Source organism: Pyrus communis, chromosome 4 (assembly GCF_041283825.1).
Source record: "Pyrus communis isolate YQ-2024b chromosome 4, ASM4128382v1, whole genome shotgun sequence".
Classification (NCBI taxonomy): domain Eukaryota; kingdom Viridiplantae; phylum Streptophyta; class Magnoliopsida; order Rosales; family Rosaceae; genus Pyrus; species Pyrus communis.
This window is the reverse complement of record NC_142568.1, coordinates 1274465-1288095: the sequence shown is the minus strand read 5'-3', so window position 1 is coordinate 1288095 and position 13631 is coordinate 1274465. Positions and strand designations below refer to the sequence as shown.

Genomic DNA, 13631 nt, shown 5'->3' with positions numbered 1-13631 from the left:
AAAACTGTCGAACACTAATGCTTTAGCACATTCAATCACATATATTAAACATTAGCCCGTTCTATCAACTATATTTTTCTCTCAAGTGAGGCATAAATATATATATATATATATATATATATATATATATATATATATTATGGCCCTTTATAACAAAATATATCTCAGGATACTAAACCTAGTTAGAAACTTTTTTTTTTTTTTTTTTTAGTTTTACATATATTAAAATAAAGAGTTAAATGGGTACCCGTTTATAACCGCATGTAATACCCATAACCGCTCATTTAAATTTCATGGGTAAACGGTTATACCCATAACCCATAATGTCACAACCCGTCCCGAAATTTTTAATTCCGAGGATGTGAAATTACGAAAATGCCCTTAAACGGGACTAAGGGGCGTAAAGTTGGCATTGGTTTTTATCTGAAGTTCCTAAACTAATGTTAATTGGAATATTCATTAGTTTTAGGGACTTAAATTTAAGACTTAAAACTAGGTTTATATGTTATAACTTGATGATTTGGGGATTGGGTAGGATCCCACATCCCTCAAATCTCTCCCCCATTTCTGCATCTTGTCTCTCTCTCTCTCCTCCCTCACAAACCTCTCATTCTCTCTGTCAGTTCTCTCTCTCTCCTTCGAACTCACACGGACCACCCACAAAACCACCCTAAAACTATACCAACGAAGGATCTAAGACCACCATCGTACTCTTGAAGACCACACGAACACGATGGTACCAATTTCAGGTGAGTTTCACTTCGGAAAACATGGATTTCAATTTCACTGTGCGTGTGCACTGTTCATGCACACGTAAAACTTGATGTTTTTGGGATTTTGAAGCTTGTAGGAAGCTTGGTGAGATCCTAAGGAAGCTCGGAGTGCTTCGTTTGAAGGATTTGGACGTCGGGATCACGAACTGTAAGTTCGGCCGAATTTTCGTATTTTTGGAAAAGTTTGATTCCGTTGTTTTTAGGCCCTAAAACTAGTCCAACGTGGTAGATTATGATTAGGGCTTCATTTTGGTATAAATTACGTGAAAAATGGACGTAGGAACACGGAGAACGACAAGTTCAAAGTTTGGCCGGAGCTTTCGAGGCTTTTTCCGGCTAATCCACGGCGAGTTAGGGGTCGAGGCAGGTATGGATGTGTTCGTCTCGTCAATACCTTCATTTTGATATATAGTACGTCGAAAATGGTTAAGAAATGAAGAAGTTATGACACTTTGAAGTTTACCCAGAAATTCCGGCAAAACACCCACCGCCGGCGAAACCAGTCCGGCGACGCGAGGAAGAAGACGCGCGCGTGGGCAGTGCGTGAACAGGGCGCGTGGGGGCGCGTGAGAGCTCCAAATTGAGTTCTAAAAATTGTCACGCGTTCGTGACGTCGTGTAGATCACCGTGGTATATTCACACACCCAAATTGAGCAACGTATGAAAAAGTTATTGACGAATGTTTAGTGTATGTGCGTTTAAATGATGATTTTATAATTATTCTTTTATAGGTGAAACTTGTACGGATGACGAATGTAACCAAACTAGGCGTGAGGGTTACGAGCCGGCTACTTATCAGTGAGTGGGCAGTTATTTTTCAGTATATATATATATATATATATATATATATATACGTATGCTTGACGTATTTCCCAGAAAACGTATTTTAAAAGAAATACGAATTTAATATTTTGTCATATATGCATCATATTTTAATATGTGCATTACCATAATTATGCATACTGTTGCATGGTGCTGAGGAGGCCCAGGTAAGCTACCTTCGAAATACATTTGATATACATATGAAATACGTTTGGAATACGATTGAAATACTATCATCACATGCATTAGTAGTGGCATACATTTATATATGTGTATTTGGTGTTGTGGACGCACAGGTAAGTGCCAGGTAAGTGGTATTCCTATTTGTATTCAGTAGTAGCTTGAGATGCTTAGAGAGCTCATAATCTGCACCCCCGGTGTTAGTGCTCCCGTCAGTGGCCAGGGCACAGCCTTCACGTGTATGTTCACCTCCCGCACCACACGCTCAGCTTGGATCCAAGTTAGGTGCACAGCCTGTCGTACAGACCACATTAGGTGGTTCCGACTCGTAGGTGACCCGCGATTTATCGCACAGCTTCACGTGATCGTAGCACTAGAGCGTATATATTACACCCAGCCTGTCGTACAGACCACGTTAGGTGGTTCCGACTCGTGTGCAGATTCAGTTATTGAGTTTGAGATTTGAGCTCTATATGCAGCCGTACAGGTCACGTTAGGTGACTCCCGGCTGCCAGATTATATGTTATTGATGTGAGTTATGCTTGAGCACTTACATTTCATTATGAGTTTCCGACATGGCATATTCTTGAGCATGAATGATATACCCTTGAGCATGTTGGCATATTTATACATAGGTATATATGTTTATTTCTCTGGAAACTATACTTGTTTTACGGCGAGGGGTTAGTATATTCAAAGAGAAAAGAAAGTGTTGAATACGTTCGTTTTGCTGACCCACTCAACTTTGTTTTGCGCCCCTCCAGGTTCAAGAATTGCAAAGGTGTGGTGACTACGAGGAAATTCAACGGTGTTCTGACAGAATGGACCAAATGAGGACTCACCTTCGGGTGCTTCATTTTAGAAATTGGATTTTTTTTAAAACTTCCGAACTGTGCAAATGGTTACGTCACTCTCACGTGACGGCCAGCATGCCCTCCTTCGGGACGGGGTGTGTCACATAACCATTTATTTATCTAAACGGTTACCCATAACCATAACTGTCAAATTTAAATAGGTGGATAACCGCGGTTACCCATAACCAATGAGTATTTGCCCATCCCTAGTGAGGATCCTTCTGACCAAGCCCATCGAGTCGTTGAAATTTTATCCAACAGCTACAATTATTATAACTTTTAGAGGGGCCCCCTATTTGTAGCTGTTGGATAAAATTTAAACGGCCCGATGGGTTTGGTTAGGAGGATCCTCACCCTTTGTTCAGGAAAGGATCATGATCCGCATGTTTTGATATGGGTCTAATGTATTGCACAGTCATAGGTAGGGTCTAATAAGTAGAGCAATTAAAGTGTCCATAATTTGAAAACAAAATTGCATCGACTGTTGTTGAATGTTTTATCATGACTCTTCCAGAATTAACATGGAACTTTAAGTTACACATCAAATCGCATCATTTCACAAAAAACTATCATCTTTTTTAGTGTAAAATATATCGTTGTATTAAAAAAAAAAAAAAAGAAGTTACTCATCAAATCTCGTCGTTTCATCAAAAACTCTATCCGACTCTTGTTTTGAATTTTTCTCGCAATTCTTGCAAATTAGTATCCAAATTTGAATTTGCATGAAGTTATGAGAAATGCAAGTAATTTTACATGTCTTCGTTCAGTTGTTTACAACAGTAAGCTTCATTTTTGCTAGTATTTGTTACATGATTCTAGTCTACATGATTTGCGAGTATTATATATTGATTGTCTTATGTAAGTAATTGCTCAAGAGGCTTTTGACATTGATTGTGTTAGCTTCGGGGGCTTTTAACATTACCAAGATGAAGGACTACATCTTACTGTTAGAATAATGTAAAATTACTTATTCCTCCATGATAGGTAGTTACAATACGATAGGTAGTTTAGCTTGTACAAGTACTTATATGGCAAGTAGTTTAGACTGTAAAAGCACTTATACAATAGGTAGTTTAGATTATAAAATATCAGTTGAAATATAAGTTTATACCGACTAATATTATAATATAATAGGTAGTTTAGCTTGTACACGTACTTATATAACATGTAGTTTAGACTATAAAAGTACTTATATGATAGGTAGTTTAGATTGTAAAAGATCAGCTGAAATCTGGGTTTATGCCAACTAATAGGATACTTGAGTTGAAAAAAAAATAGAAAAATAATATAACTAATAGCGAGGCCGCACAAGAGATTTATAGGTGTCCGAAATTTTAGAAATGTCCTAAATTAATTTTAGGAATTATGTGGTGCGAATAGAATGACTCTAACTTTGGCTTATAGCACACATTTTTTTGTAAAAAAAAAATTGAAATTTTTAGCTTTAAGAAATATTTTGCGCTGGAGTTAAGGAAAATATTGCAAAACCTTTGGATGTGATCCTACAGATTATTAGGTCATGAAACTATTTTTTATTGATTCTTAAAGTGAGAAAATAGAAAAATATCTTTAAATTTGGGTTTTAAATCATTGATTACAAGTGTTTAAAAATGAATTATAATATATTTTGCACGGAAAAAATATATTTTGAAAAACACGAATATGATAGTTTGTTGTTATAGTAAGAGAAATAAAAGAAACATTAACAAAAAAAAAAAATTAACAAATTGAAAAAAAAAAAAGAAAAAGGATGGATCGGTACGAAACTAGCGACCTTTGTTCATACTGGTCGCTATCTTTTTGCGATTATCTTCAAGGAGAGTTGCTAGCAAAGTACCGATCGTATCATTTTCTTTTTTCTTTTTTTTTCTTTTTCCATTGAATAGCTATAGTAGAGTAAAATAGTAATCACAATGCAAAGTATCAACCTAACAACAAAAAGTGCTGACACATGGAGTCCTATTCATGGACCTAAATTGTCACATCCCGGCCTGGGGCGGACCACTTCGCGGGCCAACTCCACCACCGTAGCACAATATTATCCGCTTTGGGGCCCGACCACGCCCTCACGGTTTTGTTTTTGGAAACTCACACAAGAACTTCCCAGTAGGTCACCCATCATGGGATTGCTCTAGCCCCCTTCTCGCTTAATTTCGGAGTTCCTACGGAATGCGAAGCCAATGAGCTCCCAAAAGGCCTCATGCTAGGTAGGGATGAGAATATACATTTAAGGATCACTCCCCTGGGTGATGTGAGATGTCACATAAATAAATAAAAAATAACTAAAAATTGGACTAATCTAATTGCTAGGTCATAAAATTGGGAAAGGGATCCTTTCTAGATCTCTTTCACCAAATCTACCCAATCACGTAATTCGGACCCTTGAAATTTAGTCCAACGACTAAAGTTATTATAACTTTTAAAGGGACCCCATGTTTGTAGCCGTTAGATCAAATTTCAAGGGCCTGAATTGTTGATTGGGTGGATTTGGTGGAAGGGATCCAGAGAGGATCTCTTTCCTTAAAATTGGACCTATTTCAAGTTAGTTTATTTACACATAACAGATTTGTAAGAAAGAAGTTAATTTAAACCACATATTAATGAAACTCTTTTTGTCAACTATAAGAGGGTGAAAAAATATTTTTGTCTTCTATCACAAAATAAAATTATGGACAACAAAGTAATTTGCACAAACTAAATTTTACAATTGTTTTTAAAAGCATCATCTACATGGAATTCTAACAAATCACCTACAAGAACTCCAGATTTTTACGGGTGTATTGTTTTATGAAACTTCAAATTTCTATGGCACTTATTTTCAAAACTTCAAGTTCGAGTTTAAGTACGAACTCTATGTTCTTGATACCTGCAAACAAACACAATATACATATGTAGTGAAGGGGAATAGCTTCGGGACTTATGTGTGAAAAGAATGAGTGACGACCCAAAATATAGGGCTGTCGTGGCTTACAGGCCCAAAAGAGTGGTTATTGGGTTGCTGGGCAACAAAGGAGAAGTAAATGGGTTAACAGATTATATACCCAATTATTGGGCTAAGAAGGAAAAGTGAAAAAGAATGCCTAACCCATGAGCTTGTTATTTCATGCGAGCCAAAAATAAAACAAGGCCCAAAATAAAATAAAAAAACCAAGTAGGACGGTTTGGTGCATATGCCCAATTGGGTTGCGGGTCGACTGTAGGCAGCCCAGGTCCGTAAGAAAGGTGATGCAAAACGGCTTTGTTTTGGACCTTAGAGTTTTGGAGCAGTAACGACTTGGTGGCTTGGGCAGCGCGACTTCAGGATGCGGCTCCCATACATGTAGGGTTTGAAAAATCCCATTTTTTTTCTTCTCTTATTCACGCATATTCAATTCACCACAATTATAAGAACAATAAATTTAAGCTGAATCTACAATTTGAAAAAAAAAAACGTAAAATTAGAGTTCATGCTTCATGGTGAATGTTTCATGTAATCATTGCTGAAAAAATATCGAAATTGAAACCATATTTTATAGATTACTTGGATTGCTTGATAAATATTGTGAATGGCTTTGTAGTAAACAAACATTCATTTCCTTAGCTCAATGTCAGGAGTGTGTTTAACAATGCGTTGTGGCCTAAATTTAACTGAAGGAGAGAGAGATGGGTGCAGCTGCATAAAGAGAAAAGATAAGCTTGGAAATTACTGTGATGATATTTCTCCGTACCTTGTGCCTTTTTAAAAAAAAAATAATGGGGTTACTTGCCCTACAAGTAATACAAAGTTGTGCCTTTTTGTTTTTTGTAATTAATTCTTGAATTGTTTCTCACTAACATTAGTAGTTGTTGAGACTATAAATATTCAAGTAATGATTGTGAAATTGGTGTGAATGCCCACATAAAAAAAACAACTACATATGGCTAAGGATGGAAAGTGGAAGAATAGAAGTCAAAATTATATTGCTTAAATAGTAAAAGTTTGGTTTTTATTGTTTTGAGGTGTAAGTCTTTTACATGTATTAAAAAAGACGTATGCTTATATCATATGGGTAGTACAAAAAAACGAAAAGCAGAAAGTAATAATCATGTTTTCCTCATTTGTCCATCTCTACGTTCATTTCTCTTATCTGATACTAGTGAAGAAAATAAACAGAATAATACATAGTTCCCGTTTCACTTCAATCTCTAACAACTTTGATAATATATATATATATATATATATATGTAAGCATCATCTGATAATAACATGTTTCTAAATGCTCAAGGTAATCATTATCTTGAATTGGTCAAAGCTCCAAAAGACTCCAAAACAAAATTATCGAACACTCTACTGCTTTAGCACATTCAATTACATATATTAAACATTATCCCGTTCCATCAACTATATTTTTGGGAAAATTAGAATTCTCTACAGTCTTTCTATATCATTTAGATTAAACATCTGTGCCTTTTTAAAATTTGATTAAATTACTTTGACCAATAGTTGTAAGATCTCACATCGCTCAGGGAAGTGATTCTTATATGTATATTCTCATCTTTACCTAGCACGAGGCCTTTTGGGAGCTCACTGGTTTCGGGTTCCGTAGGAACTTCGAAGTTAAGCGAGTTCGCGCGAGAGCAATCCCAGGATAGGTGACCCATTGGGAAGTTCTCGCGTGAGTTCCAAGAAACAAAACCGTGAGGGCGTGGTCGGGGCCCAGAGTAGACAATATTGTGCTACGGTGGAGTCAAGCCCAAGTTGTGGTGGGGGCTTGGGCCGGGATGTGACAATAGTCACCTCAATTTTTTAAAATTAAAATAATTTTTTAATATATTCTTTTATCTGCATGATGCACTTTTCCTTATTTAGCAGAGATATTATTAATTAAACTATATTTTCTCTTCTTCCAAATATGTTTTTTCGATCACATTTTTTTTTGTTAAGCAAACATTTAATATTTTTTCTTTTTTCCAAATGGTTTTTTTCTTTTTCAAATAGTTGGTGATCAATATAAAAGCTCTGTGTAATTTTTAAAATTTTTCTTGTGAAATTATAGTTTTTTTTTTTTTTTTTTTTAAGTATAGTTGTTGACAAATTATTATTAGGTACAATACATTACGTATATAATATCTGCGGTACGTTTGAATTTACAAAAATCATTAATTGATACATTTATTTGCAATTTTGGTACGTTTAATTTAATACATTGTTAATATTGGTATATTATTTTTATTTTGTACACATTGTGTATTGGTACGTTTATATTATTTTCAATCCTATTTTCTTTTAATGTACTAAAAGAAAAACTTATTTCGGTACGTTTGATTTTGGGGGATTTTAAAATATTTTAAACTATTTTGGAAAGAAAATATCTTAAATTGTAGATAGTTATTGTTAAATTGTAGCATTATTGTGAAAATAATTTTGAATGTAACCCTCTTTTTTTTTTTTTTTTTTTTTTTTGACAATGATCTATAACGGAGGAGAATGTAATCAAAAGGCTAGATTATAGGAAATTTGTTACAGCACAATGTGCATATAGCACGCAAATTATGAAGAAAACAAAGTTTAATCAAATCAATAAAAGACATAGATGTTTGATTTAAAAAATTCAAAACTGAGACACCTATATCAAAATATCTCTATATTTTTCTCTCAAGTAAGACATATATATATATATATATATATATATATATATATATATTATGGCCCTTTATAACCAATTATATCTCCGGATACTAAACCTAGTTAGAAACTAATTTTTTTTTTTTTTTTACATATATTAAAATAAACGGTTAAATGGATACGCGTTTATAACTGCAGGTAATACCCATAATCATCCGCTCATTTAAATTTCACAGGTAAATGGTTATGCCCATAATCGTTTATTTATCTAAACGATTACCCATAATCGTTTATTTATCTAAACGATTACCCATAATCGTAACCGTCAAATTTAAATGAACGGATAACCGCAATTACCCATAACTTATGAATATTTGACTATCCCTAATAACAATTCTCGAAAAAATATTTAGTTGGCCTACTATATTCTTTTTAATTTTTTAGTTTTTTACTTTCAAAATACGAACACGAAAATAATTATTTATAGGGAGATGCCCACCACATTCCCATCATCAAACGCCGAGAAAATATCAGATAAGATATCGTGCGTTAAACATGATTAATGTATTAGTATAATACATGCCCACTAAAACTACAATATAATAATAATAATAATAATAATGGCTGCCTTTCTTATCACCTACCCACCCACTTTCTCAACTCACCCACCCCCCGCCGGCACCAACGCGACCAACGCGCCGCCAACGGGAACGTTTCAACACAAATGAATATTTTGTCTATGTCGTCCAAGAAACGCTATCTCACTAAAACATTCAAAAATCCATACATAGAAAATCAAACAAATTTTCAACTACTTCCAACTTCTAAATATGCACCACCGTCTGTTTACCTTGCAAACGGGAAGGAGTGCAAAAGGAGAAACCGGGCGTGTCAAAATTATTTACCCTAATGCATTCATTATAAATTCACAAACATCAATGGCAATTGGATAGGTGGACGCAAAAATAAACAGAATGAATCCAATCGTAACACCGAGGATGAATCGAATCAAAACTCGAAATGACGGTAACTGGTTCATTTTTTTTGATCCATTTCTTGCTGGTAAAATGATAGATATCCGGATGCAGCACCACAAGTGATGCTGCAGCAGAAATTATCTCACGCAACCACGTCCCATTCCCTTATTCAAGCCCCTAGGTCTTCCATTGAGACCTAAATCATCCCTTTCCCTCATCCCATACCCTCCGAAACCCACCAACACAAACTCCTACAAAATTTAAAAACCTAGAAATTCTATCGCATTTCATCACAAGTAAAAAATAATCCAAAGCAAAAAACAACCCGTCGTCTAGATATAGTTTTCTTTTTCTCATTTCTCGTCTCATTGACGATCCCTCTTCAGTACCTGTAGTGAGCTGGCTTGTATGGACCCTCGACCGGCACGCTGATGTAGTCAGCCTGCTCCTTGGTGAGCTTGGTGAGCTTAGCTCCAAGCTTTCCAAGATGAAGGGCAGCAACCTTCTCATCAAGGTGCTTAGGCAAGACATACACCTTCTTCTCGTACTTGCCGGACTTCCTCTCATTCCACAACTCGAGCTGAGCAATCACTTGGTTGGTGAAAGAGCAGGACATCACAAAGCTGGGGTGTCCAGTGGCACAGCCCAAGTTCATGAGACGGCCCTCAGCCAACACAATGATGCCGCTGTTGGTCTCGGGGAAGACCCACCTGTCGGTTTGAGGCTTGATGGTGATGCGCTTCACACCGGGGTATGTCTCAAGACCGTGCATGTCAATCTCATTGTCAAAGTGACCAATGTTGCAAACAATGGCATTGTTCTTCATCTTCTTCATGTGGTCAACCATGATGATATCCTTGTTACCGGTGGTGGTAACAAAGATATCGGCCTCAGAGACAACATCCTCAAGGGGAAGAACCTGAAGGCCTTCCATAAGAGCCTGGAGGGCACAGATTGGATCAATCTCAGTCACAACCACGCGGGATCCAGCTTGCTTGAGGGCAGCAGCACAACCCTTTCCGACATCTCCGTATCCACAGACAACGGAAACCTTTCCGGCAATCATAACATCGGTCGCTCTCATCAAACCATCGGGGAGAGAGTGACGGCATCCGTACAAGTTGTCAAACTGTTATGCACAATCACAAAAAAGCAAAACCCCATATACATATGGATCCAATTAGATCTAAAGCAAAACCCAGATAAGATTTACACATAGAAGCAAAACCCCATCAGATCTAAATCAGCAATGCACAAATCCAAGGTCCCAAAAAACTCAGATCTAAATAATATAGCAGAATTGATAGCAAAAAGGCGATCTGAGAGACATACCTTGCTCTTGGTAACAGAGTCATTGACATTGATGGCGGGGAACAAGAGAGCGCCGCTGGCCTGCATCTGATACAACCTCTTGACGCCGGTGGTGGTCTCCTCCGAGACTCCGACCAACCTGTCCTTCATCTTGTGGTACCTCTTGGGATCGGTCTTCAAGCCATCTCTGATGATGGTCAGAACGAGCTGGAACTCCTGGTTATCGGTGGAAGACGGGTCGGGGAGCGTCCCGGACTTCGCGAACTCCTCCTCGGCCTTGACTCCCTCGTGGATCAAGAGGGTGGCGTCACCGCCGTCGTCGACGATCAGATCGGGTCCACCACCTGGGCCCCAGTCGAGGGCGCGCTCGGTGCACCACCAGTACTCCTGGAGGGTTTCGCCCTTCCAGGCAAAGACGGCGGCGCTGTCGCGGGCGATGGCGGCGGCGGCGTGGTCCTGGGTGGAGAAAATGTTGCAGGAGCACCAGCGGACCTCGGCGCCGAGAGCGGTGAGGGTTTCGATGAGGACGGCGGTCTGGATGGTCATGTGGAGGGATCCGGTGATGCGGGCCCCCTTGAAGGGTTGGGAGGGTCCGAATTCGGTGCGGCAGGAGACGAGGCCGGGCATTTCGACCTCGGCGAGCTCGATCTCGAGGCGGCCGAAGTCGGCCTGGGACATGTCCTTGACCTTGTACTCGCGGCCGCTGCTACTTTTCTCGACGGAGAGAGCCATTGCGGGTAACGGAGGTGGTAATCTCTCTCACTCTGCAAAACTAGGGTTGTCTTTGCGAGTGAGGGATCAGTGCGAGGGTAGAGTGAGGGATTCAGGGGCTATAAATAGGGAGGGAGGGGGAGATGGACGGTGGAGATTTCGGGGTGGGAGGAGTTGGTGGATCTGGTAAATAAGAGTGAAAAGTTTTTTTTTTCTTTTTTTTTGTTTTTTTGGAAACGAGAGTGAAACGTTATTTGGCGTTGTAGACGGAAGATGATGCGGGACCCAGCTTTTGCGGGTCGTGGCTTTCTTGGATGATATGATTCATCGATGGCAGATAAGGGAGGCCATGGATTTTCTTGTCTCCAATCGTTAACGTTAAAGTTAGTGAGATGTTTATTTAAATTTTATTTTATAAATCGTGAAAGGGAGATTAATTATTTAAAATTATACTTTATAAGCGATATGATGTTGTTGTTAATAATTAAATTATAATTAAGTGTGAATTAACATATTTTTTTATTGGTGTGACATCACATAATTTACGAATAAGATCGAAAAAATTGGTTTACCTAACATTACTTATTCCAAAAAGTATATTTTTGTCTTTTTTTTTATATTTTGAGACATGTGTGGTATCATTTAATTTTAATTTAACTTTTGTCAATATTTGATAAAGAAAAATGTAAATACTAAAAATAAAAAAATTGAAAAAGAAAGGAAAAAAACAAAAAAAACCAGAAACCATCGAAGTCCACCCACCCAGGCTCAAGCCACCACGCCATCGACGTCAACCCACACTCTCACTCGTCGTCGTTAATGGTGTGGGGATGACTGCCTTTCATGGTTGAGAGAAAGGGAGGGAGGTTTATATCGATCGCGTGGGGGTGGCTATCAGGCTTGGTAGATGAGACTTTAGTTTATTTGTTTTTTTCTTTTCAATATTTATTTTTTAATTTACTAAAACTTAACGCCTTAAGTTGAAGTTAAGTGTTACGACACATGTCGAAAAAGAGATAAGAGACACAAATAAGACATTAGCCGTTAGATGAAATTTCAAAAACCCAAATTTATGGATTGGAAGGAATAAATCCGGAGATGATCTCTTTCCCGCCTTTAGTTCCACCTTAATTGAAAGAATGTATGTCTGTATATTTTCCATAACCCAATAGTCAATAATGTTTTCCTATCAAAAAAAAAAAGTCAATAATGTTTGGACGGTCCAAGGCTCCAAACCATGTGGTTTGGGTCCAGTAGATATCAGATAAAAAGCCCAGGACCAAATATAATGTGATTGGGCCTAATGAAGTTTGGCCCAGACCAAATGAATTCATAATTTTATATTCTGTTTAATTAGATAAAACAGAAAAATTCATGGTTTCATGTGATATTTGTGTTGGTTGGTAAATGTATAGTGTCAGACAGACTGCCAGTGGCGTCATTGTTACGACAATTTGCGTCGGTCGAGTCGTGGGCCCCACCTTTTTTATAAAATAAAACAAAAGCCCCACACCTTTTGCCTTCACCGACTGGTTGGTAGTAATGGTACGTTCGAGTACTTGCTCAGCATCGATGAAAATATGGAAGGATGTTCTACTGTCTTTATTTCTCTTTTATTAAGATCATCAAACTAAATCTTTGACCATCCATGTAATATGGCCCTCTTTCTAGCTCGCACCCTATTACAACGTTCGAGAGAAACTTATTTACAACGGAGTACTATTTTTGTGATGTTCAAAATCGATCAGGCGTTTAATATTTTGGTTTTTATAAGATATAAGTAATCTCTCTAGAATATCGTCTTAGTGAAATCCCGATTCCACGAAAGTCTTTCTCAACTGACTGTAATGGTACTAGCATTAGGACTAAATTTGCGTCACTGTAAAGATTCTTTGTTTTGGAGAAGTTTTGAGGTTTAGTAGGTGAATCACGTGTGTGTAGACGCTAAACGCCTATACATTGCATTCCTTCTAATTTATCATGCTAACCTTACCTTACTTTGGCTCTATCCTCCTTTCAGATGATTTATCTAATGTATGTCTTTGTTGAAAATAAATTTCACATACTGTCAATTAATTTTATGGCAAGACTTCAACTTTCATCGGTCAAACGTCGGAAATATAGAACAAGTTTTCGCTGGTAGCTGCAATATATGTACACATCTCATTCCCTGTTATATACTTTATGAGCTGGAGTTGTAGATCTCATTCCTGTTATACTTTATTTATGTAACGGTCGTACTTTAAGTGAAAAGAATGGAGCTAGCGTGATGAAATTAATGCCAGTTTGGCACAATGTCGGGGGAGAGACGTGTGGGGCCACTGACTCTAGATTTTGCATCTGAACGGAGGCAAGCCGTAGATCTGATCTGACGATGTGCTGGAGAGGCATATCAGCATGTGCATGGTGGTTTGCGGTG

At 37.7% G+C, this 13631-nt stretch overlaps 1 protein-coding gene and 1 long non-coding RNA gene across 2 annotated transcripts; one reads left to right on the top strand and one right to left on the bottom strand.

Moving 5' to 3' along the window:
• The first annotated feature begins 913 nt into the window (after positions 1-913).
• On the top strand, positions 914-1562 carry LOC148697266 (uncharacterized). The gene is made up of 3 exons (XR_015961230.1): positions 914-1140; positions 1241-1403; positions 1505-1562. It is a non-coding gene; the product is annotated as an uncharacterized LOC148697266 (long non-coding RNA).
• Positions 1563-9234: 7672 nt separating this feature from the next.
• LOC137722284 (adenosylhomocysteinase) lies at positions 9235-11306 on the bottom strand. Its single transcript, XM_068461250.2, has 2 exons — positions 10523-11306; positions 9235-10319 (listed from the first exon to the last, which is right to left on the bottom strand). Exons 1-2 carry the CDS (start codon positions 11231-11233, stop codon positions 9573-9575), a joined length of 1458 nt encoding a protein of 485 aa, XP_068317351.1. The 5' UTR covers positions 11234-11306; the 3' UTR covers positions 9235-9572.
• Between the last annotated feature and the right edge of the window lie 2325 nt (positions 11307-13631).